At 30.3% G+C, this 26887-nt stretch overlaps 1 protein-coding gene across 1 annotated transcript in view; it reads left to right on the plus strand.

Moving 5' to 3' along the window:
- The first annotated feature begins 9123 nt into the window (after nt 1-9123).
- The window catches only part of LOC132747676 (uncharacterized), a 67186-nt gene continuing 49422 nt past the window's right edge, over nt 9124-26887 (plus strand). The window contains exon 1 of the mRNA XM_060737120.1: nt 9124-9667. Coding sequence (XP_060593103.1) covers nt 9603-9667 — 65 coding nt within the window. The 5' untranslated portion in view covers nt 9124-9602. The remainder of the gene's footprint in view (nt 9668-26887) is intronic.

Raw genomic sequence — 26887 nt, forward strand, 5'->3', positions numbered from 1 at the left:
GTAGTGACTAAGATGACACTTTGTACCTGAAAAAGTGCACCGAGGATTGAACAAACACCTTTCATTTAGTCTTTCTCAATTCTCACCAGGTTAAGTTTTGATAGTACTGTTAATATGCAGTGCTTAAATTCTTTTTTCTTGCATCTTAAAGCAATAATATAATGCGCTGTATTATTGTTTTTTAAAATGCAAATAAATTTCTCGATTTTTCATTGTTTTTAGGCACTGTCTATATATCATCCATAAATCATAGTGTCTGTTATTTATTTCTTAGTCTCATTGCCCACTTACCTACATAGGTATTATGATAAGTCTGTCACCGTAGCAACAATTTGAATATCTGTCACCTAATTTTATTTTACTTGTAAAGCATTTAATTTACATGTTTTAAAGCATTTACATGTCTTTTTCGATAGTCATTTTGTTATTATAGTAATAGTAGTGCCTTCTAGCATATAGATCTCAGTCGAGCAGTATTCTCTTTGATATATCTGGTCATTAGTAAATACATTGAACAAGTAATATATATCACCTGCCCTTCACCACTGGGGGGTTTGAATCCCACCAGGGACTTTGGATTCTTTCGTGTGAGGAAGCTATCCAGCTAGCTGAATGTGGTGTGTCAGTTGTTCTACTCTTACAGAAATCATGGAATAAAGCACAGTGGGGCACCAGAGGTCTTCCTGACCAGTTGCGTAAAGCTGGAAAGTCGCCATTATGACCTATACTGTGTTGGTGGGATGTAAACGCAACCAAAAAAAACCAAATAACTAATATAATATCTGTGCATGTATATACCCTTAGCCTACATCTACCCATGCAGACCTGTTCACACCGAGATCTGCCAACACACAGTACCGTCATGAAAGATGGAGATGTCCAGTAAAAATTTTTAGTGTGGTAATGATTATATATAATAATAATCTATTATATTATTATACATGTATAAGTATCATCTTGCTTTTTGAATTTCTGACTTAGCTACAAGGTTATATAATGCCGTACACTTACGTAAGCTATTCTACTTTAATTTGAACTTCTATCTTAGATTTACTGTCTGATATTTTGTATTTCTTTCATTAAAAGTCATATTCAAAATGATTTTTAACTTTTTCAGATGAAAGATATAGTAGCTGCATTGACTTGAAATTCTGGAAATTGAAAAACTAGACAACACTGGTTATTGTTTGTAAACAAGTTATTTTTTTTTTCAATATTTGTTTTTGATTTTTATAAAACTATGCCCTGAAAAATTATGAACATTCTTTATTTTACAGTCTCACAATTGCCACTATCTGCCTCTTAACAAAGGGACTGTAGGTTCAAGTCCTTATAAGGTCATGACCATGTTTTCTGACTCCAGAACGGGTAAGTTCCAGGAAGCAGATTCGTGACATAGAAATGTTCTCTTTAATGTTCGAAATATGTAATACAAAATCATACAGAGGTATTATCATAATTACCTTCATGAAATGCTTGTTTATAAATTTTGTTAGTAAGAATTTTCTTTCAATATTGAACCATCTTGATATAGCTTAAAATCAAGTGTTCATTAAATTGTATCATTACTTACAAGTTCAGCCTAAACATCATGGATAGCTGAAAAATTACGGCTGTAATTTATTATTAATGAAATTAAGAAATTAACCAAGGCAAACAATCTGTGATCTTATAAATTGTTAAATTACTTTTTTGAGCCAAGAAGAAAGTATTTTCTTTCTTTATTTTTTAGGGTAAAGTCATATCGAGCAAGAGTAAGGAGTACCAAGTTATAGACATGTGGTCAAACATGGTGGATGATTTGCCTGCAGCCCCATCAACTTGTAAGTGACAATTATAGTGGGGTAATTGACAAAGATTATAATTCATTAGATGTTTAAGATATAGGAATTACCAACGAGCTTGATATAGCCTTAGGTACTGAACTTCTGTATGATTTTGTGAAGTACAAATAAAGATAAGGATAAAAAAAACACCTGTCCTGTTTACAACTTAATTACTGCAGACTTTGATTGATGTATTTTCTCAAAGCTTTTCTTTTTCCTTTCTTTTATAAGAAGTCGCAATTGATATTTTGCCTTTAATTATGTTGAAATGTCATTGACTTTTCAGCACTTTGATAATTTTTGAAAAAAAAATTTGATGCTCTCTTTTTTTTCAAATGATAGACTGGTCAGCTGCTCTGATTGTAAGATTAGATATTTGAGTTTAAAATATATGGTGACAGTCCACCTTGTGTGATACAGTGACACCTGGTGGCTGTTACGTCATTTTACCATGCTCAAGGTCACTCTTTTTTTTGTTTGAAAATTAAAGATTGTGATCTGGAGGGAAGATTTTAATACTGTCAGAATGACAAATTGTTTTAGTAAATCCTGTCAAAGTACAATTGTTTTCTTTTTATGATGTATAAACAATAAACATTCTAATCCCATTCTGTAAGCTCAGAGTAAGGAAAACGATTTATGGACATTGGCTTTTCTAGTTTGTGTATTAAGTGTTGCACATTTCTCTTCATGAAGTGTTGTGCCTCCCTCAACCTTAAATTAGGCATCAAGTCACCACTTACATCTTTTGACACTTAAGTTAAGTTGAAAAGACACCATATGACCTTTATAATATTAGTTATAAAGATTTTTGACATGATATATGGCCCTATATACCTATATAAATGGTGGGTTATATTGCAATCAACCATTTATATATATGGCCATATAACCTGTCTAGAATCTTTATAAGGAATTGATAATACAGAAAACTTTCCTGTTTTATGGGAAAAAAAGAAGAGATTGTGTATAAAACTATATAAATTTGTAAATGTCACAATTATCCAATCAAAAGCGACATTACAAACATGCAGTATTATAAGGTTCTAATATAGTTGATTCATTTGAAAAATACTACCTTAAATAAGGTTACTTTCTTTTCTTTAAAACATATTATGTTCAACAGATCTTATTCTTTTTTCATAAAAATGGTATTAATTATTCACTGACTAGTGTTTTTTTCCTTATCAAGAACTATTTCTCTTCCTTTTCAAAGAAATAAAAACACTTTTAAAGAAAACTCCTTTTTTATGTTCATTTAATTACACAAAAACAAGTGTTTTAATTTCCTAAAGAATTTTATTCTCCCATTAATTTTCTCTTTCTTTTTTTCTCCAATACTTTCCAAGTCCTTTTGGTTGATTAACTGTAGTCCTTTAGGTTGATTAACTGATTACACCCATCCATCCATAGCTTTTATTTGTTTAATTAAAGATATCTGTTTGCCATTTACAGTATGAAAACATATGTTTTGAGTCCACAAAATTACCCCTTCTTGGCATAATTTTCTGTAAAAATAAACTTCAATACCATCTAAATTGTCTGTTTTTAGGTCCTCATGAATGAATGGATTCTTTTTGATGTTCTGAATTGCCACAGATCCGTTATACATAATTAATAGAACATATGCTTTTACTTGCAATGCATTGTTATATTCCCCTGCCCTCGGGCTTTCTTTTAAATGAGATGGGTTTTTTTTCATATCGGTGTTTGAAAAAAATATGTACAACTGTTACAACTAAAAGTTGATTACATTTCAAAACTAAATTGAATCTAGAAAATATTGAAAAGAAGATTTTTTATTTAGATTTCTTTGCCTGTTTCCAATGAAATTCTTGTGTTGTTTGTCCTGAAATGTGAGTTATTATCAGGTATGATAGATTTTTACGAATGATTATGATTTATTAGGTTGTAAAGATGAGAGAGAAAAAATCTTATTTTGATGTAATATTTTATAGTATTGATTTGTTGCCATTTGGTGTAGAATAAAAAGATGGAGAAAAAAAAAGATTTTTTTGTAAGATATTATATAAATTATGATTAATATTTTTCGCTCCATTTTCATTTTTATCTCATATAAAATTTGTAATGCTTTAGGGGCCATCATTCACATTGTACTGGTATTAATTATTGATATCATTTAATGTTTTTTGTTGTTGTATCCTTTATTCATTTATTTTTTTATCAATCTTTTCCTGATATGTTATAAGATTAAATTAGAGTAGGATTGAATGGCAGTAATACAAAGTTTGGTATATAAAATTATAAATATTTCATGACTTGTGTACGTGCAGGAGGATGTACCTTTATCTTACTTTCAGACTGCTAGCGGCAACCAATAATACCCACACAACCAGTGCAAACCAAGATCACCTGGCACATTTGTACTGTCTGATAATGTTCGACACTTTTCACTATTCAGTCAGTAAATATTTTGAAATTTTCATTTAAAATAATGAACAGTTTTATCCAGATTTAAAAGTCAAATTATGTGGTAAGGGTTAAAGTCAACCATTAGAAACTAATATGTGGATAACTTACTTAAGAAGGCTATTACTAATTTAGATTTATTGAAGATAAATGCAAGAAAAAAGTATATTCAACCTAAGTTTTTAAAGACTCATCTGGAAGATCATACCTAGTAATTGTTAGTCAGAGAAGATGCTGGATTAAACTTGCTTTCCCTGGATTTGTAGTCAGACAATAAATTACCCCGAGATCACTGCAGCACCCGCTGTAAAAATTTATGGTAACTAATTTATGTGTCTGAGTTGTTAAGTTGCTTACCTCCAGCCTCTTCCTAATTGATTCTCTTAACCAATAGCATGTTGGGATCAGAAGTTTGCTTTTGCCACAAGTATAGAGCCAGGCACAACAGGGCAGTCTGGTCGCTCAGGCTCTATACGGCTGGTAGTGGTAGTGTAGTTTTAGTACTTTGATACTAAAATTTTTATGCCCCTTAGCATAATTATAGTAATTGAACCATCTGTCTGTCTGTCCAGATGTTTGTCTGTCTGTATGAGGTAAACCTAAGTTATCCAGTTCTACCTGTACCTTTTGTAATGGGTCAATGAACTTTTAATCTCTTGCTCCTTGTCAGTATTAGGTTTGAATCTTTTAAGGAATTTATTCTGCTTGATAAAATGATCTGTAGTTATACCCAAGGTGCTATCTAAATTTATGAAATGTTATGAATTATTTTCAAATATTTTATTTTACTATCAATTAACGGTTAATTAAGTAGAGCTACTCTGTATGATGATGGCTAGATCTTGATGTACAAGTGGTAGAAGTTAGGGAAAGCAAAGGTACTGAGGAGTTGAAGATGGCGTAAGCCTTACCAGGCAGTTTTCCAGACTGAATGGTCAAAGGAGATTTGGACAGGAATGAATGGAGCAGGGTAATTAATAAAGGGGGTTCTTTGTAAAGTACTCGCTAATACAATTACCAAATGGGTTTGACTCAGATTGTCGTATGAATGAAAATTATGACTGCTTGTCTTAGAAATATGTACACCATTAAACAAACTTACAGCAGCTGATGTATCTATTAAAAAATGACAGTGAAATCATGTAAAATGAATTTTACTAATAATTACACCGATGGTTGCACTTGATTGTATTTATTTTGTCAGAATGAGAATAATGTTCCTGTCAAATTTAAACAAAACTTAATAAATCATATTAAACCGATGGCAGTCAAAGTTCAGATAATTACCAATTTCTTTCGATAATTATTTCATCTGATAACTGCATTATCAGAACATTCATTTCACTGTAGTTCACATGAAGTATGGCACACTTCAATCGGGACAAGGGGAGACAAGATTAAAGATAAGTGTAGTAGCTTCCATTTTTCACAAGGAGTTTTAATGGTCGTGGCATAGGGTCCGTTTGGTGAAGCGTGACGTCACGTTGATGCTCTGTAATTATTTGTACATTAAATAGCACGACAAGCGACAGATCATATCTGTAACAATCAAGGGTGATTTTCACCGAATCAATATTTACTCTCATATCTCGCGCATTGTCGGAACAAACATAATGTAAGATTTTATATTGGTTTTTCGCCGAGTTAATTGTAACAAGTGGCATAGAGTTACGTCTTTGAAGACTTTTCTCCTTGGGATTTGAATTTATATGTTTGTTTTGTTTGTTTATGGGGTGCTTTTTGTATGTTATGCAAAGATGTAAAATAAAAGCCCATTTAAATGATTACATTTGAGTCTAATTAAGATCTAACACTTTTTGTTGCTGATGTTGTTGCTGTTGTTTGTTTTTGTATTATTAATTGAATTTTATTTGTGTTTCAAGGTGGGTGAGACCTGATAGAAAGCTTTAAAGTAAAAGTATTTTGAAATATTGGCTTGACTTTAGGATTCTATATTGGCTTTAATTATATTTTAAGGTAGATTTATTTACTTTATTATTTTTTTTATCAGTAACCAAGTTCTAAAATCCTCACATTTTTAGTTTATGTGATTATCTTTTTTTGAAAATTAATGTTGAGAAATGGGTCAGTTAGCTATTTATTATCCCCAGTGAACTATTGTCATTGACTAGTCTTTGCTTTAACTTTGGATCTACTTTTGTAAGTTTAGGAAACTTCAAGATCTTGAGCTGCCAAAAGTATCAAGCTGCGGACTGGCCTAATTTAAAAGCTCACTCAGGTAACATAGGCAAGTCTTATACTCACTGCTTAAAGGGACACCACTGAGGTTTTTTTTGACATGACGGGACTGGAAATATTTTTTCAAGACTGATGTTTCATTTAATGTAGTTATAGAACAATGATTTGTGTGCAAAATTTCAGATCATATTGCATTCACTCCATCCGTTTTTCCAGAATAATTATTCTAATTGTGAAAAAGACACAAAATTGAGAAGCTTTGTAACTATAATCGGTCTAAGAATAGCACAGAAATACAATTTCTAATTAATTTCAGAGTTATATCATTTCTTAATTACCTTTTGTATATCTTTGTGTTTTAAGTGCCTCAACAGTTACTGATCTATGTAAGAAATTCAAATTTTATGTTTTTAGACTTTGGAACTCAGTGGAGTTCCTTTAACTATAACACTCTAGATCGAGTGTCAAGTTAAATATACAAACAACATGAGAAAAAAATAGCCATACAACCACATTGAAATTTTTTTTTGATAACTTCTTCATTATATTTTTTTAATTTAAATTTTCTATTAATAATAATAACAACAAATTAGATGACTTAATTAATGCAAACAACTTGCCAGAAAACATAATTCGCACGATCTTCTATTTCTGGCATTTCTCTTGAAACAGCATGCAGTTTCTACCATTACACAAGCACGTGATATCTGATCTTAAGATGTAGTATTGTTTTCCTTAAAAATATTTTTGCCTGTTTGTGTTTTTTTTTTTTATTTAAAAAAAATCAACAATATTAAAAATACAAAAATAAAGCAACATAAAATTTTCATTCATCATTGACGTATTTAATGACATCGTTTAAAACCATATGTTTGATTCACAGAAAACTGGCTTTATTTCGATGAAGTATCGATGGAGTATCGTTATAACTGTAATTGCTGGTTGATTAAATGATTTGACTTGGCGCGTGGCTGATCCTACCCTCGGGCCACGTACATTGTCGATACTCGAACGACATCAAATGCTCGCCTCACGTCCGATTGTATCTTTTATTGAGACTTGTCAATGTGATCTCATACAATTCATTCTGAAAATGTATTGAATAAATAAAGAGTTTTGTGATAAAGGAAGAAAGCGTTTCATTCTTCAGTAATTGTAAACACAGTTTTTGTTCCAGTTCGTCATTCTCTATTCTGTCTTATGATAAAATTACATGATGATTTTTTTTTTTACTATTTATTTTATTATTATTATTATTATTATTATTATTATAATGAAAGATTCAAATTAAGTAATTTGGAAAATATTAGGAAGAATTATCTATTGTAAACACCATGAACTTGCATAAAAAGGACACCTCTGTAAAAGGATCATTGTTGACATTTAGACCTGACTTGCTTGAATTTCAAGATGTTTGAAGAAGATCACCACTAAATGAATCAAAAAAATACATTCTCCTCTCTGATTGACATCAATGCATGTTTTTTGTATTTCCAAATTGTTTTAAATTGAACACAAAAACCTTTTGTATTGAAAACAAGAAGCAAATTGATTTTTAATGCATTAAACCAAAGTGAAACAGGCAGGTAGGAAAGTGAAAATTTTGAATCCCTAATTTTTAAGACATTGATGAATAGTTATAGTAAATTAAAATGGTGCTAATAATTGTTTTAAAACAACCAGGAAACACAGTGTTATCTAGGCCATCAAAATTTATATATTTTATATATATTTACTTAAAATCCTTTAATTATGACATATTAAGGTGTTTGTTACATCTAAAACATTATTAATATGTTTAGGTATTTTAATGTATGATTAAAATTAAAGAGTTATCATAGATATTTTATGATACCAGATGTCAGTATTTTTCATAATTGATATCAAATCTTAATTTTTTTTATTTTTTTTGATATTTAACTTTTTTTTTATCAACCAAAATAATAAAAGACAGGTGCTTTGGCATCATAAATTATATTTATCATTATAAAATATTTGTCATGCATGCACCATGCAAGAATTTAATATTCAAGGATATTTGTTTAGATTTTTCAAAGTTTCAATAGTAATAAGAGAATTAGTATTAATTAAACAGTTACTCTGTTATATGATTGTACATATTCTTTTATTCCAATAAAACTAATTTGCATAATTTATGCAAAAAATATCTTCACATTCAGTGGTAATAATAATTAAAAACACACTACCTAAAGCAATGCATCAGTGTCCAATTCTATTAATTATAAAGGATAATAAATCATAAATCTGACAATACATTTGATTGTTTTTACTGTTTTTCCTATTTTTTGTCTTTATCCACAAAAAAAAAAAAAAAAAAAAAAGTTACACCACACATTTTTATTTTTTTCATTCAGTGACTTTTTATTCGAGTGTTAGTGCATTAAAAATTCAGTAATCCAATTTCACATAAATGTCAAATTTAAGACGATATAGTGTAAAAGAAGATATCATAGAGAGGATGGCAGCCCTGGGCTATCCTCTGTCAGTGATAGAAAAGCTAATCTGACAAATTGCAGTCAAGTTATTTAAATATTCGATAACGATACAATCCGGCTTCAAGCTGAATAGCAGGAGGCGGGACTGGATAGTAAAGGAGGTGTGGCTTTCATCTTTATGTCTGGTTTTAGAATGAATAAGTGATGTGGCGTGTGACCAAGGACTCTTGGAAGTTAAGTATATGTCCCCACGATATTGTCTGTGTAATATTCGTGTCTGACCATAGCTCGATACAGAATTTGCGTGATAGTGCTCTTTTTCTGCAGCGAATTGTTACATTAATTACCCTGAAGTGCGAAATTTTACGATTTAACAATACAAATGTACACGATACATGTATCGACATTCAGGTTATGATTATGATTGGCTTCTTTAAAATGTTTTAAACCATTTGAAACGTGATTTATTTGAATACAGAAAAAAAATCATGACCGTAGAATGATCTTTAACGTAGAAGTGCGGATTTCATGATTATTTTTTGTTCCGATGAAAGTTATCCGATAAAACAACTGCAGCAAAAAAGTTGATTACACCTTAATAAAGAATATCGCCAAAATTTTGTTATACAAATATTGGATTATGTAATAAAGGATTTTGCAGCAGGATTTGGTTTCAAACAGGACAAAATTGATGGTGGACACAATACTTAGCTCCAAAATGTACGCCACAAAACGGAGACGCCGCACCGTCAAAAGGTATGTTAATTTAAAAATAATAATACTATCTTCTTCAAAATGATATTTCTGTGTTAAAACTTCTACAAGTTCCGTTAAAAAAATATTTCAACAATGAAACAAATTTATTTAAAATCAAATTATTCATAACAACAATTTTAATTTTATTTTAGTACAATATTAAATTATTATATCAACAGGGATGCTAAAACGAACACAAATTTTAATTTTTCTGTAAATTCGTAAATTGACTAAATTTTTAAAACATGATCAGTTTTAATGATTAAAATCACTGTGAACATAACAACGTCTGCAGCAGAAAATTGAAAATATCATCATGCCAGTAATATATGGCTGGTTAAACATCGTATTTAATTATTAACGTTAAATATTCGAGATTTATCAGATAATTGGACCAATTTAAGGATCAATCAACTTTTATAATAAGCTGCTCAGATGAACAGATTCCGTGTAACCTTTTGCACTGCAAAAAGTAGTCAATTTTTATCTCCAGCTTCAAATTAGCAATAAATTATAACATGACACAGTAGCAATATCTTTAAATGAATGTCTATTTTTTTTATTCATACAATTTCATGGGTTTTAACATGATTAAACTATTCATATGAAAATAGTGTTAGGATTTTTTTGTTTTGTTTTTGTTTTTTTCTAGATTTGAAGGGCTTCGTTTTTGATGTTTTTCTTTTTTTGAAGATTTTAAATGACTTCATTTAAAAATACACTAAACTCAGCAAGTTATTTTTAGACTTTCTTTAGTCAAGGAATTATACATTTTTACATATAATTTAGAATATAATGATAATGTAATATCCATTATATTGAATGTTTTGTTTTTAATTATTATTTTTTTAATTTGACAAGAACTTTTTTTTTCAAGTAATAAATAGAAGTTAGGAAAGAAGATAAAACATAATCATTTAATTAATTAGGATGTTGCATGGCCATATCCATTCTTGTGTAAATTATTTTAATTCATTGATTGAAAAAAATCATATCTACATGTATACTTTAAACATGTATAATGCTAACTGAAATGAAATATCTTTGTTTCCATTCTTCATACTATGATTCCCGAAAATTTCATGTTTACGTGTATTTTTCTTTTCTTTTAATTTGCTATAAGTATGTATATACTGTACTTAATTGCAATAAAAGTTTGAATTCAATAAAGTTCTTAATATCACAATTTTTTTAATTGGAATATAGTATAATAAAAATTTACTTATGTTTTATTTGTACCCCTTCTGCAAATTTTAAATGGTTTGTTTTTTTGTTGGAATACCCTGGTACTTTTAAGGTTACTCTTACAAGAACATTTTTTTTTCATAAGAGTTAATTCATAATTTATAATGTATATATTTTTTCTTTGAACTTGTACATAGATTTCTATTAATTTCCTATAGACTTATGATTGATATAACTGTAAAATAAGGATGGTGACAGTGTGAGCTCTTTAAACCCTCAGCTGGTTTAAACCCTCAGCTGGTTTAAAGCTGGTTTAAACCCTCAGCTGGTTTAAACCCTCAGCAACATGTACTTATGCAACCAGTGCTGCAATATCAAGTCCTTGGTCAGAGGGCCGTTCGGGCACAAATATGTGCAGTCTGAAATGGTCTAAACAGTTTGTTCATTCAATCAGAAATTATTTTGAAATTTTTACCCAAATGACAATATGGTTTTTATTGTCCAAGTAGAAAAAAATCAGGCTAGTCCATTTAAGATATTAAGCAATTAAAAAGGGGTTAAATGTTTAATCTTTGTTTCTTAAAAGACCTTTTTTTCTGACTTAACATGCTTATTTATATAATTCTATTGCAAACCTGATATTATTTTTCTTTTCAATAATAAAAGTGTAAAAATATATATTCATTATCTTTATTTCTTTCACTTTAAATGATTATTCAATTTACACTAGAATGGGATGCTTACATTGACTATTGCTTTTTTTCTACTTTAAAAGATGTATACTATAAATATATACTATTCAATTTAAATGACCATTCAATTTACACTGGTACAGAATGATATACTTTGACTGTAATAGTTTTACACTTTAAATGGCCATTCCCGTAATAACAGTATTATAATATTATGAGCTGTAGCAATAAAAAACTATGTGTATTTCACTTTAAATGACCATTCCATTTACACACAAACATAAATATTTTTACATAAACTGTAATAATATATTTCATATTGTAAAAAAACAGACAATGTGTACGTGTCAATTTAATACGAAATCAATGATAATCTTTATATGACATCTTTATATGGGGTATTAAATATTGCCATCTAACATCTAATACAAGCTATAGTTAGTTAATTGATTAAATAGAGCACAATTAATTGGAGAACAAAAAATACGAGGATCTTCGATCAATATGTATCAAAATATGATCTGTAATTTTGCATATTGTGTTACAAATGTAACGTATTTTTTACGTGTAACCTGTAGTCGATTGAAAATGCACTGTGTCTTTATAACGTTCTTCTGAGTTTTGTAAGTTTATTATCGATATGTTCACGATCTTTATAATTCAGAAAAGAATTTTAGTAACAACAAAAGTAACTTTGAAATGCTTGAAAAAAAAATTCATATGAGATTTATACTTAAATGCCACAAGCAAACTAAAAATCTATCAGACGGAAAAAATTGATTTTTAATCTATTGTAACTTTATCTATTAAATGTCAAATCATCACTACTGTATAACATATGGGCATGAAACCTTTTATCATTTGTTCAAATTTTTATTTCTAAATGTATAACAAATAATCATAGCATAGTCATTATTTACATACATGTACTAATTTATTATGTACTTTAGATATAATTTTATTTGAACATTTTGTGCATTTATGAAAAAAAAAAGATTATTAATATGAAACACAAATTTTTGTAATTATTTTTTGTATGTATATTTTGTATCTAATTTTGGACTGGCTTAATTTTAATGAACAGATAGATTTGATTGAAAATTGATATAATTTCCATACCATCGCAGATTGTTATCATTTTTATAAAATAGCAATTTCCTTACCGTGATTAATATTGGCGAGAAAACATTTGTTTCAAACTGTAATTTAAGTTATATTCCATTATTGAAAAAGAAGTAAACAAAACTTTAGAAAGATGTAGTACAATATAGATGAGGAAGAAAAATCATTGTGATTTACGAAATACAATATGTCAAAAATGTAGAGAAACAATAACCAAGGACATTGTAAACAAATGAATTCTTACGCATATTGACAGAAAAAATATCAGTTTTCAAAGAATAACTAAGCAATATGACAAAAGAAACGTAAATTTTTGAATGCTATGAAAGATAAAAAAACTTGCCTTTGCTATTGTATAAAGTCAGGCCAACCTGCACAGAGCTTGACCAGGTTTTTGCATTGTTGTCTGCTAAATTTTAACTTCTTTGATATTGAAACCCCTTAAAAATAACCATAGTCAGTTCTGATTTTACAGGAGGGCAAGTCTATTTCACAAGATAAGGGGAGGAATAGGGTTCAGTAATGAATTTTGCACAGCAATGTTGAAATGTATTTTTTGTAATTTTTTTAAAACCTCTCAGATTCATGGGATGATAAAAAAAACCACTTTACAATTATATGTATAGATTAATTGATGTTAAAATAAAGCAGTATTTTACGAAATGTATTCCTATTTTGCTCGTTAACTCAGAGAAAAATTCTAGCATCGTTTGACAGTAGTCTCATCAAAAGTTTTGTTTAATGGCAATAGTGATTTGAATATTTATTTAAATTTTCATTATCGTCGCGATTCGATACTAGTATCATTAGAATAGTCCTATGGCTAATTACTCTGTCAGGCAATTTCTATTTAACCGTCACTCAATTCTTAAACAACTCCCGAGAGATGAAAGTCAATCATCCTAACGGGGACCGAAAAAAATGGCTTCCAACGACGGTCTATTTGTAGTTTGACTTCACATTGTTTTGACCTTAACGTCGTAAAGTAAAATTTCTCATTTTGGCAAGGAAGTTGTTTCGCAAAGTCCCGTCGTAAATAATAATAGCAACATTGTCAAGTTATTTCAAACGTAATTATTGGGTTGTATTAAAATAGCTACATTGTTATGATGTTTAGTTGATCTTTTAGGAAGTTTTCGTATGATTAGGAAAATTTTTATTGGAAATTTCTGATAGTATGTTATAATGATATTCAATCAATGTTTTGCAGACGTTTAAGCCAGTTAAAGAATTAAAATGGACAACTTAAAGAATTGTCATTTCAATGCTAAAGATAGGTTATATAAAACTTGAATCACTCATAATCATGATCGTGCCTTGATTAAGTCTAATTCAAGGCAACGTACAAACTCAATATAGTTTTAGTGATTATTTTCATAATTATTATAATACAATTCAAACCATTTGCCATTGCATGACTTATGTAGCACCATGAAAAGGAACATCTTTTATTATGAAAATGAGAAAAAAGCAAAAGAAATATATTCTTTCCTTCACTGTTCATAAACGATTCTTTCAATTTAAGATGTGATACTCTGTTTTTGCATAGTTTAAGTGGTAATTTAAGAAAATAATATTTCAAATCAAACAGTTTGTTTCTACCATATTGGTCACTTAAATATAAAGTGCTACATAAAATGTTAAGACAGAAAGAAATGAATCATGTAGATTATGCCCTACCCTTTAATTTCACTTAAAGAACATGGATCATATTATTTAATTCTTCTTTTATAAAGAAATCATAATGTGAAAAGTTTAAGACAACAATTTATTTATTTAGGACATTATTTCCTATGCCACTCACTTGAAGAATATGGACCAAGTTACTGAATATATCCTTATAACAAGGAAATCATTCTATGAAATATTTAAGATAACAATATATATATTAAAGTCATTATATTAATAAAGACTTTATTTCCTATATAAAGCCTTTAGCTGGCCTAATATCATAATTGTACAGAGAGTGGGTGCAGTTGCCTAATGGTTCTACTCTTAAACAATGAATCAAAGGTCACATGTTTGATCCCTTTCGAATTGTTGTTAAATTGCTAACCATTCTTTCAACTTTACTAACCCAAGGTCCCATGAAATGGTCCTCTACACCTTGCAACTTTTCACCTATTTTGAAATATTAATTGTTATATTGAAATAGTAAAATTATACTATTGAAATATTATGATGTTGAAATAGTATTATATTTGGAAAAGCATGATATCGAAATATTATGATGTTGAAATATTGTGATATCGAAAGACATTTAAGCACTATTATTAATAATTATGGAATCTTACTTGGATTGTACTGCACATGTAACAGTAGTGTCAACTTTAAAATGAGCCAGTAAACATTTTTTTTAAATATCAAAGTAACACAACAACTATTTAATTCAATTGCAATAAAATATAAAGAGAAAGCCATTTCACATTATGGGAATTTTTGGGCTCTAGTTTTGAGTCATTATTGTGAAATTTAATACATACAAATGAATGAAAAAAAATGTATATTTTCTTTTAATCATACTTTAGTGTTATTTTCTTATTCAAAAGTAATGGACTAAGTGTGAAATAATTATACACAAAAACCAATGTTTTTATGTAGATTTGAAAATAAATACATTTCAAGTCACTTTTTACAGGCTGTGATAGTGGGCATACATTCTGAATATCAATTTTCAAAAATATTATTACTAATATTATGATATTATTAAAACTTTTTTTGAACATTAATCTGTCTGGATAATTTTTAAAACATTTTAAAGTACACAAAATATCCTTGAAATAAATGTTTATATTAAATATGCTTTCAATAATGGTAGTTGTGATAGATTTGTTTTTAACTAAGACTTTAACTAAGTTACTAAATCTATAAGTGCACTAAATATCTTAAATGGACTTGTCCATATTTCAGTGTGGATTTAACCATTCATTATTTTTAGTTAAAAAAAATTAAAAGTATGTAGTGACTGAATAATAAATAGTGCAGACCATGATCGAACAGCATCAATGTAATGGCTGCTCTATGGTCTGCACCTATCGCATTGGTAGAAATAGTTGCTACCAGTAAGGAAATGGTTAAATTCCTAAAAGTGGCTTGTCCTGCTTAGAATTTAAAACACTGGTAGAGATAAATAAATGTTTGCTAGAATTTAAGTCAAAACACTGGCACTTTAAAGATCACATAGGGACTTACCAGCTTTACTTGTGCTGAGAAAGACCTCAGCTGCCTAAATTTTTATGAATTATTTTAAATACAAGCTGGCACCTGAGTAAATGGAACCAAACAGTAGCATTATAGAGTACCACTAGTTGAATATCTTTCTTGAATGAAAAACTTCAAACCAGGGACTTTGGCCAAAGAGTCCTGTAGATATAGATATTTAAGTACTATGATATATTTATTGTAAATAATAATAACATTCTATTGTATTTAGAACCCTACAGATCCAGTTTCAGTAAAGACTTATAGGTCATGTTATGCTTTAATTGTAGAGCTGCTAAGGCTAGGCACCACTCAGCTATTCTATGCATTAATCTATTGACCATGCAGACTAAATTTGTTAACATTGTCAAATTTTAATAATTTATTCTCAAAATTCCTGTTTAAAATGGTAAAATCTTTAGACTTTCTTTAAGACAAAAAATTAAGACAAAAACCATATTAAGTTTACATTACAAATATGTGTATTACTCTTTTAGCTTGAACTTTCAATATTAGGTGAGTACTTTACAAATAGTTTGAAAATTTCATTTTAGTAAAAAGTTAACTGGTACATTTTGGTGTGCAAAAAATGCAAAGAAAGAAAAGAAAAGAAAAAAAAAACTTGCTTGTTTTAATTGAAATATAAGACAGATTAGTCTTTCACGGTATTTATCTAAATATGCCAATTCTTAATTCATTTTTACAGCTGATTTCATTCCAACACCTTTTCTTATTATTCAGTAACTAGTCTTTTTACGAACCGAGGGTCAACATAGACCTGCACTAACTAGATATTTATTAATGTCGACATTGAAATAATATCCCTCGTAAATCAATCAGCTACTGATTGTTTTATCAGATTTTTTTTAACAAAATCATGATCTATGCAAGTTTTATGCAGTAATGCTTCGATGAGAACGAAAAGAAAAATTTGTATTGTCTTGTAACTCTCTTTAGAAACGGGGAGTAGAAATTGTCAAAGCACTGACCCTTTAAAGTGATATGAGGTTTAGGCCTGATCTAGCATAATTTGATTACAAAATATTGATTCATAAATCATAATTTCCATATCTGCGATCGAGCGAAAGAGTATCGTAACACGAGGGGTTACAAAAGCGTAGTTATGACAGTTTTGTTGCTTGTCGTCTGCTTCCGTCATGTTTGAATATTTGTTTCTCATTAACCCCTTATAGCCGAGCTCCCTTGTAGTTCTTCGGCATTGATGTAATAAATTTGTAGCATGTAAAACAGGAACCCCCAAGATGCACGTGAATTACGAGCGATTGTTTTCGTCTGGAATTTTTTTAGTATTATTTTATTGAAGCGTTATGTTAATTAATTATATTGCTTTTAATGACAAGTGCTAGAGGACTACTATATCAAATGAAGGTCAACTTAATGTGTCTTTACAATAAAGAGCATCCCAGTTCTAAAAGTGTTTTTTTTTGTTTAATCATATTCAAAAACTTAAGATTGGAATATAATTATATGAGCAGTAGTCCAGTGGTAGGACGCGCGCTTAGGGATTGAGAGGTCCCGGGTTCGAACCCCACTAGGGGCACTGCTAATTTCCTTGAGCAAGAAATTTACCTGCGATTGCTTCACTTCACCCAGGTGTAAATGGGTACCTGCGAGGGTGGTATAAATCCGTTGCGCCAAAGTGTCGGCTGCACTAAGCGGAGTTAAAAGACTCCCCAGGGAGATTGATAGACTTTTTTTATATGAATGCTATTTTATTACAATTACAAAATTATGGTGTTTAAACTCAGTATTAGATAAACTACTTGACTGGTTCATTTCTTTTCATAACTGATGTTTTTTTTTTAAAAGGCTTGATTACTTATACGATTCTTATCTGTCCCCATTTCCTTTTTCTGCTATTCATTTTTTTTTACATATTTGATTTATACACTCATAATAATTATGTAGAACTAAGAATCATAATTTACATAACATTGTCACAATTTTATTCGTCTTTCATATATTTATCATATGTCAAAGTTTTTTTGTTGTTGTTGAATTAAACTGTCTACATATGCTGCAATTTGCAATAAAGACCTGGCATAATAGTGAACCAAGAGTTTCCCTCCTGTACCGAAGCTTTCGATCAACTTTTAGGTAAAATTTTTATTGACCATACCTTTGTATAATTAGATTAATATTAATTCATTGTTCAACAAATCTAATAAAATTAATTGTGATAACCATCAACAATAGGGAGCCAACTGTTTACAAAAGGATAATAGATAAGTGTGGTCATCTCTCAATACGCCACACGCGGGTCATCTATAATCTATTTAGTGAAATAAACGAGATGCTTTTATCAGTACGGTCATCTTCCTCCCAAAGTGGACAACTGACCGCTCCAGGCTACTGGCTCGATTTCTGTTGAGTGGTGATAATATGATGAACACCTAATTAGCACTGGTCAGTAATGGTCAGCTTGTGTTGGTAATAGGTAGTAGTTTAACTGGTCAATAATAATAGGCAGTATCCATATTGAAATGAAATCTGAAATTTTGTTAAAAATTATTATTTCTTTTTAAAAAATGTGGCTTATTAATGTTGTTCTGCCAAAAAGCAGCAACAATTTTGTAATATTAACAAAGGAATCAAATGGTGTTTTTAGAATGTTTTGTGTTTTCAATTTTTTTGTGTGTGTATGATAAGGAGAAATTTTCCTGTTTTTATAAAAGACCTGAGAATGAAAGCTACTTCTACGACTGCCAGAAATGACCCTTAAAAAAGACAAATTCTAAGAAATTGAATATTTATTGGTTTGTAGAAAAACAACAAGCTGTATGTAATGTTATCAAATTCACATCAAGGACATTGTAGATTTTATGTGTAAGGAAAGTCATGCCCTAAGGGTGAAACAAATGTGCAGCTGCAAGGAAACAACTGTCCAGTGACTGACCAGTGGTCAAAGCATACTGGTCAGTGTGTGGACCTCCTTGCAAGGGCATGGTCTGTAATTAGTACCCCATAAAGCTGAATGGGGCTATCTTGTGGTCACTTTATAATAGTTATGGTCAGCGGTCAGTTTATAATAGTAATTGTCGAGCCATTGTCAGGTGACTTATGGCACCTTGTTAACAAACAGAAGGGTCATAAATGTTGACGTGGCCGTGCCAAAAGGTTTTGGAAATTAAACCGTGTTAAATTTTTAGCGATTAAAAGGACCTGGTTATCTTTTGTTTATACGACTTTGATGTTTGTTTTGTCCTAATACAAAATTTTGTTTTATTCAAAAGAAAAAATTCAATGGAAAATGAATTTTATGTTGTAAAATATAGCTTGAAAAATGTTTTAAAGCTTTAAATTTTCAGTAAAAATTCGTAAATTGGTTGTTATTGTTATTTGATGAAAACAGTTCAATAGCCTATTCATTTTTACAAATATCAAAAAAAAAAAAAAAAAATTGGCTTAAATTTGTGCAATGGTGCAGATGTAGGGTGAAATTAAAAAGATTTTCATGTTTATATCTGTAAAAGAAAATAAAGATCAAACATCCATGTAATTGTAATTTACAAACATAAAACAACTTTAAATTTGCTTTTTACTTCATCTTGAGCCAAATTAAACAACAGCACAGTCAGAAAGAAAATTTATTTTGGACCGAGTCTGGGGTTGTTTGCTTACGATTATCTAAATTTTGTTCTTTTTTCCTCGTCAGTTTGCTTTTTTAGTTACGAGTTGTATAATTAGGATGTAAACATGTCCCATTACAGTTCTTCCCCTCTGTAACGAATGTTTACGATGTAAATAAAAACTACCAACAAATCAAACATATTAAGGGTATCAGTTACACCATAAACGGAAATGTTTACCCACAAAGTTACAAAATTGCCGTCAAATATGTGTAACTAATAGAATATGAACTAGCTTCGATACAAAGGACTTTGTGTAATCTATGGACATCATTGTCCAGATCTTACCAAAAGGCGTAGATTTAGCTATGACATTACGACCTAAAAATTAAAACATCATATTTTCCTTGCGATTCATTGAGACGAAAGTCTGATAGAATTGACAAAATAAGTGATATTTTATCTCTAAAAATGCTATGGTTTTACAATAGCAGAAAAAAATTCTTTTGTTAAGTGTTGTAAAATGATTATGCTGTATATGGGCTAATGAGGAACGTAATTTTGACGCAAGACTTAAAACAGGAATTTATATTTCCTAACTTTGGAAATTATGATATTCATTTTATAAAATAAGAAGTTGTCATAATTATTAAAAATAAATTATCAAATATTGTTGTTTAAAATTCAGCAGATCATTAAATAAAATTATTTAAAGGGGAATCTTTGAGGTACTCAGCATGGCAAAGTTGAAAAGTTTGTAGGCTTTGTTTGATTGAGCCTGAATTAGTTCATGGATATAGGTCACTGTCAAATCACTTTTAGTCACATTTAGATTCAGTAACTTATAGGGTCTACCTAATATTTTTATTTTGTTCGATGAATTAAATAAACTTAGAAATATACACATAAAATTATGCCTAATTTTGTGCCAGGGTTTCCTAAATAACTAGTGAAAGTGCTTGACTGTACACATCAACTAAACACAGTGAGTGCTGGAAGATTTGAATAAAAAAGAAGATGTCTTGAATATCACAAAATTTTTCACAAATTAACTCTTCATAACAGAAAATAAAGTAAATAGTGTTGCTTTTCATAGTGGGTAATTAAATTTGCATTCATGACTTTTTCTAGTGAAACTATTGTGACAATTATGAATTATGATTGTGAAAGAATACTGGTGTTTTCAAACATTTTCTAGTCTTTTTTGGCTACCATATCACTTTTCTTCCACCCCTATGGATATGTGATAATCGTACGATTTAAATTCATTTTGAAATCCACCCTCTAATTATCTCCTAACAATTTGTTTGAACCACAGCACAGTAGCATGTCCTTGGGGGTAGAGATTATTTGGACAAAAGTTTAGAGAGTATTTGGACAAAGTAGGCGAACTGAGCGCAGACATATCTGGTATTTTTAGAGCACATGTGCCGTTAACACATCGCAATATGCTGGTAGTAATCATACCTTCGATGAAACAAATAACCATCATCCTTTAGCAAATGGTTCGTAAGGTTTACCATCAAGATCATCGGAAATAAAACATGCTCAAACTTCAAATTACTGTCATCATAAATGAAAGAGATTTGAAAAATGACTGGTACAACTTCTGGTAAAACAGTAGGCCACTTTCACCATTTTTGTAGGATTTGATTTGTTGTAATTTCATAACATCTGCAATAGGAATGAGGACACCTTTTGGTAATATGTTATAGGGGTATTTGCACATTTGTTCCTTTATTATGTCCATTTTAGCTTTATAATGACTCTTTTGGCTTAGGGCACAAAGCTTACACATTTCTTATCTAACCAAAGTTTGTGAGTTTCTAAGCTTCCAATTATAAGCATTGAAGGGTTTTGCAATTGCTTATAATTTCTGAATTTAAGCCCCAAATGCTTATAATTTCTGAATTTAAGCCCCAAATGCTTATAATTTCTGAATTTAAGCCCCAAGTGCTTGAAGTTTGTGAATTTGAGCCCTAGATGCTTATAGTTAAATTATTGCCCCATTTTAATGCATTATAGTCTCTTAATTTGAGCCTTATCAAATGCTTATAGTTTCTGAATTTAAGCCCGAATCGCTTATTATTTCTGTGTATAAGCTAAAATGCTTATTGTGTCTCAATTTCAGCCCAAAATGGTTTTAGTTTCTGAATTTAAACCCAGAATAATTCTGATTAGGAATACATGTAAATAAAAAATGGTATAAAAATTAGAGAATTATAATTATATTGAAGACAACAACCAAAATGTTTACATCAGATCCTACCCGAGTGTCCAGTGCAGATCTACCAGCACTACCATGCCAACATCATGGTCAGCACTGTTCACTCTTCAGTCAGTTCATATTTTGAATTTTTTTTACTTAAATGATGAATCGTCTTGTTCAGATTGAAAGATGGACATTTTAGTTCATTTTATATTTTAAGTGTGGTTAGGGTTAAATTGCCTTGAATTTCATACGAATTGCAGCCTTTTTTCACTGAGATCCTTGCATGCAAATTAATTTGTTAAAATATATTCTCCTTTTTATTACATGAAAGTATTTTTCATACATATGAATGAAAGTTGACTGCTTATAACAAGACAGGGCATTTACTTTTCCTCGTTGGAAAAAAATAATGGTCACAAACTGTTTTTATCTTTTTAAGTATGTTGTTTTAAATATTTTATTCACCATTTTGAACATTCATAAAACTGTTGTATTTTCCACCACCTTAACAATTGGAAACATTTTACTTGGATATTAAATTTCCATTTTCATCTTTCAGTCCCTGCGTTACAATATTGGAATTGTTTATGTTCTTTCGACCAGTTTAAGCAGTTAATCAAGCTTTGTATGGGCACAAAACCAATCACCCCACCCACAAAATTAAAAAGCAGTTTAATTACAGGCACGATATTGGAAAAATTGTAACATTTGGAGTAAAAGAGGATTTTTTTAGTTTACGATACATGCATGCATGTTCACATTCAACTGGTCTGTTTGTTTTATGTTAAACTGGCTTAACCAATGGATTTGCCTTGCTTTTAAATTTACAACAGTTTACTATAATTTTTATTATTAAATTATAAGGAGTTAACCTATTTCTACACTAACATGACAATATATATGCATTTGATGGGTAGCTGATTTTAATATTCAATTTGAATTTGCAATAATATTATGTAGAACAATTTTCAGCCATTTTCATTTCCCATCTCAACATTGGTTAATAAGTGTTATGTATGAAATATATTATAGTCTGCAGACAATACTTGCAAAACATGTACAAATTTATTATTCTGCATACATTTATAGCAATTTAGTGATCTGCATTAATTAATGAAAATGGTAATAAGTGTACATTATAGAATGTATTCATAAAATTCAGGCAAGTTTTGCTTGTTATTGTTGATAATTGCCCCGTTATTGCTCTGCCCTCCCGGCCATCCGGCCCTGCTGGTTGCCTTGCCGATTATGCAGTAAATAGTTGGGTATTGTGCCAGGTTGCATTTAGTGAATGTCGCTCCCTCTTGTTGGTTGATCATTTTATAATTTAATCAATCATTAAAAAGGCTGATGTTTTTTCAGATAAATTTCTTTAAAAATAAGAAACAATACAAAAAAGAAAATTTGGTCTGTTTGTATCGTAAGATATCTTTATGAAAATTAAAAGAAAAAAATCTCTGATGTAGGTCGCGGTATATTGAGATTGTTATCTGGACGGCACGCTTCCATGGCAGGTTTCGGAATAATTAAACAGCAATTAAAAGAAACGTAGGCGTATAAATCTGCAAGTGCCATTTCTTTGTACGCATTTGCGCCTTTCCTGAAAAAGACCTTTAAATGGTATCAAATTGATAATTACTCGTGTATTTCGTAAAATTAAAAGATTTGTTACAAAGACATCATTTGTTTATCTCAGATAACGATAAAATTTCTAACCTTGATTTATGAATGGTTTAATTGTAATACAGAATGACTTTTTAAAATACACAAGTTATTTATTTAACTACAGTACATAAATTATACTGCATATTTTTCTAGGGAAAATACAAATTGATTTTGTTGGATTTCGTTTTCCTACTATGAAATGTCAGTTTGCTGTCCTTTATACAGTGTAACCTTTACTTTAATAACTTAGTAACTTTAAAAATCTTTTTGCTGATATGCATCTATTCAGACTGCATGGATGTGTGTATGTGCAGGCTTACCTCATGTCCATAGCAATAAAGACAGGTAATTATGCCTATAAGTAATCAAAAAGTTAGAGTAACCTAACTGTACACTGTTTATTTAGTGTGTACCAGTTGGGTTCATTACAACTTGTGTTTTATTTTGTTTATTGACTAATACAAGGATAGGCCGAATCATGTTGTAATCAACCTAGATAATCTATATGTAGACAATAGATTAAAGTCCCGTAATTATTGAACACCTGTATGCCTAGATTCATTCATGTCAATGCCACAAAAACCACCCGAAATCAGCTATTTGTAGTGTTTAAGGACCTGTTATATTTTTTGACACATTCTTTAATAATTGGACATAAGGACAATTTAAAGATCAGCTTACGGGACAATCAGCATTGTACCAAGGTGATTGATCTCAATAAATGAGTCACACAAAAAGGAACCGACGTGCGTTTTTTTTAAGTCTATTTTTTTCATTGAGTTACAACAATAATTTGTCAGAAAGAAAATATTGTGTAACTTTATAATGTTTAATCATTGTGAATATTAAGATGGCTTTTGTTTATGTATTCTCTCAGTATGGGACAATTGTATTAAAGGAACTCCACTGAGGTCCAAATGCCTAAAAATATAAAATTTCAAAATATGACAGATCACATGGAGCAGTCAAAATTATAAAATCTGCAAACAATAATATAGAAAAAAACTAACAATTAAATCGGAATCAATATTTGTTTGATTCCCAGTTGGATAATTTGAGTGAATAAAGTTGCAATTTAACACTTGTCATTTTTTGGTCAATTTTGCGCAATAAAAATGACCATTCTGGAAAAATGGATAGAGAGAATAACCTAAAAATTGAAATGCAATTTTTTGATACAGGCCTACATCAATTTTTTTTTTTAATGTTAGATTCCTTGGTATTCTTCAGGCAAAGAAGGGGTGGGTTACAATAAGACAAGTGCAAATAAGATGTTTTTATATGAAGTCATATACAGTGATAGACAGCACTTTATCAAATGTTACTGAAATCTGTTACTATAATTGAATGCTGTCTCCGCAAGACCAAAAATCTATTAAGATGTCATAACTGCATATACCTTAATTTTTTTCCCAAACACTTTGAAAGCTAGCGATGATAATGACTTGAATATGGTACCAGTCTACAATCAGGTCATTGATGACTGGTCTGTTGTCAGGCCAAGATGACTGGTCCACAACCATGCGCCATAAGGCTGACTGGTCTACGGTCAGGTCAGTGCTGACTGGTCTACCATCAGGCCATAATGCTGACTGATTTACAGTGAGGCAATAATGATGACTGGTCTACAATCAGGTCATAATGCTAAATGGTTAAGCTGACTTATAGTATACAGTTAGGCAATAAAGCTGACTGGTTTACAATCAAGCCATAATGCTGACTGGCCTACAGTCAAGTGATAATGTTTACTGGTTTACAGTTAAGCCTAATTGCTGACAGGTCTACCAGAAGGTTTTAATGCTGACTGGTCTACAGTCAGGTCAAATTACTGACTGCAGAGATACAAATTGACCATGGACTAATTATTCATTTTCAACTCGATTTACAAATCCCCTTAAGATGAAAATTGATTGTTCCAAATTTGAAGTTGAGCCGGTCTATCATACTAATTCAGCAGTTTAAAGGCTAAAAATTGTAAAATATATAGGATTTTTGTTGAAATTAATGTAACAGTTTAAAGCGTTCTACAGGAACTCAAAATTCCTTAATACTTTATTGAATGTTATTTGTTGGCCCGACTGCTATGAAGAGACAATATATCTTTCTGGTCTAGACAAAATCATAATAACTTGACTTGTTACAGACAGAATGATAATTCACCAAATGGCATATATACAATGAGAGTCAATTCTATGTGGGTATTTGGACAACTTGGATATGAAAAGAATTGAAATCTACTGTCTTTTATACCTTGACAAGGAAACCAGTACAAGCCACTGTCTGGGTTTGTTGTGATAACTCTGCTGAGAAGTTTTGAGCCTTAAATTTGTGCCTGAAATCATCTTGTTTTGTCTTGTTTGGGACCATGCAGTCTGGTGTGTGTACTAAGTGGTGGTGGTTTTTGTTGTTGACCCTCCTGATCATGGCAGTTAGCCATTTTGAATTTATCAGAGCACAGTTCAGCCTCCGCATTGTTTCTAGGCAGGCTGTCAAAGCAGTTTACCAGTATTAGTTGCTTCCAATTTAACAAGGAAGTGATAAACATCTGTGCATTCCAGAGCAGTCTCAGGTGCAGTGCAAATGTAGAAAGAATTTCATGATCCATCACATGGAAAATGACTTGCACAGTCTGAGAATCAAACCCGGGTCACCCAATTCAAAGTCCAAGGCTCTACTAATTGAGCTAACAAGACAGTGTGTACTAAATGGTGGAAATTAAACCAACTTAAATAACCATACACTTCAAAAGAAGTAAAATTATTGATTTTAAAAATGAAAAGTTTTCTTTGTCAAAAAAAAATTGATGGATATAGTTAAATTGGAAATACTTTGTCAGAAAATTTTGTCTTTGAAGTTTTCTTGACTGATCTTTTTTTAACCCAAGTTTTATCTTTGATTCTCTAGAATTATTATTGTTTAAAGATTTCAGAAAGCACATGTTAATAAATCTCATCAATTAGTTGATTGAGCTATCTGTCTGTGTTGTAAAAGACACAATAGAAATTAGCGAATGAAAACATTTTGTCATTTTTTCGGGAGTGTTCAGTGACAGTATAAATTTGTAGGCCCTTTTTTGTGTGACTCGGTTAACCGTTAGAACTTGGCAGGAAGTCGAGTATCGGTGATGACGGGTGTCTGTTTCGACATACTCATTGAGCCGTGCGGCCATTTTGTTACATATGACATATGATATCCCGTACTCACTGGGAGACGAGACCTTTAACCTTCGCCTATTGTACGGTGGATAACTTTGGGAAAAAGATATGTTCAATTTGTTTTTGAAAACCCATGGCAATCTGTCATGTTTTCATTGAGTCGCCATGGAGTAAATAGAGATGTAATTGCCGAATTTATTCAGCCACGAAAATGGTGACACAGATTGATGCAGGTTTTTTTGTAGAAAAGCACACGCCAAGCTATTGAAGTAAAAAAAACGAAACATTGTTATAACTTACAGAAGGCTTCTGGAAAAAATATCTTGATATTTTATTTAGTCATCTAAAAAAATTAGCTATTTCCCTTAAGTAACAAAGTGTGCTGTCAGACAAATAAT

This window comes from Ruditapes philippinarum, unplaced genomic scaffold, assembly GCF_026571515.1.
Source record: "Ruditapes philippinarum isolate M1 unplaced genomic scaffold, ASM2657151v2 ctg111_1_1_1_1, whole genome shotgun sequence".
Lineage (NCBI taxonomy): Eukaryota > Metazoa > Mollusca > Bivalvia > Venerida > Veneridae > Ruditapes > Ruditapes philippinarum.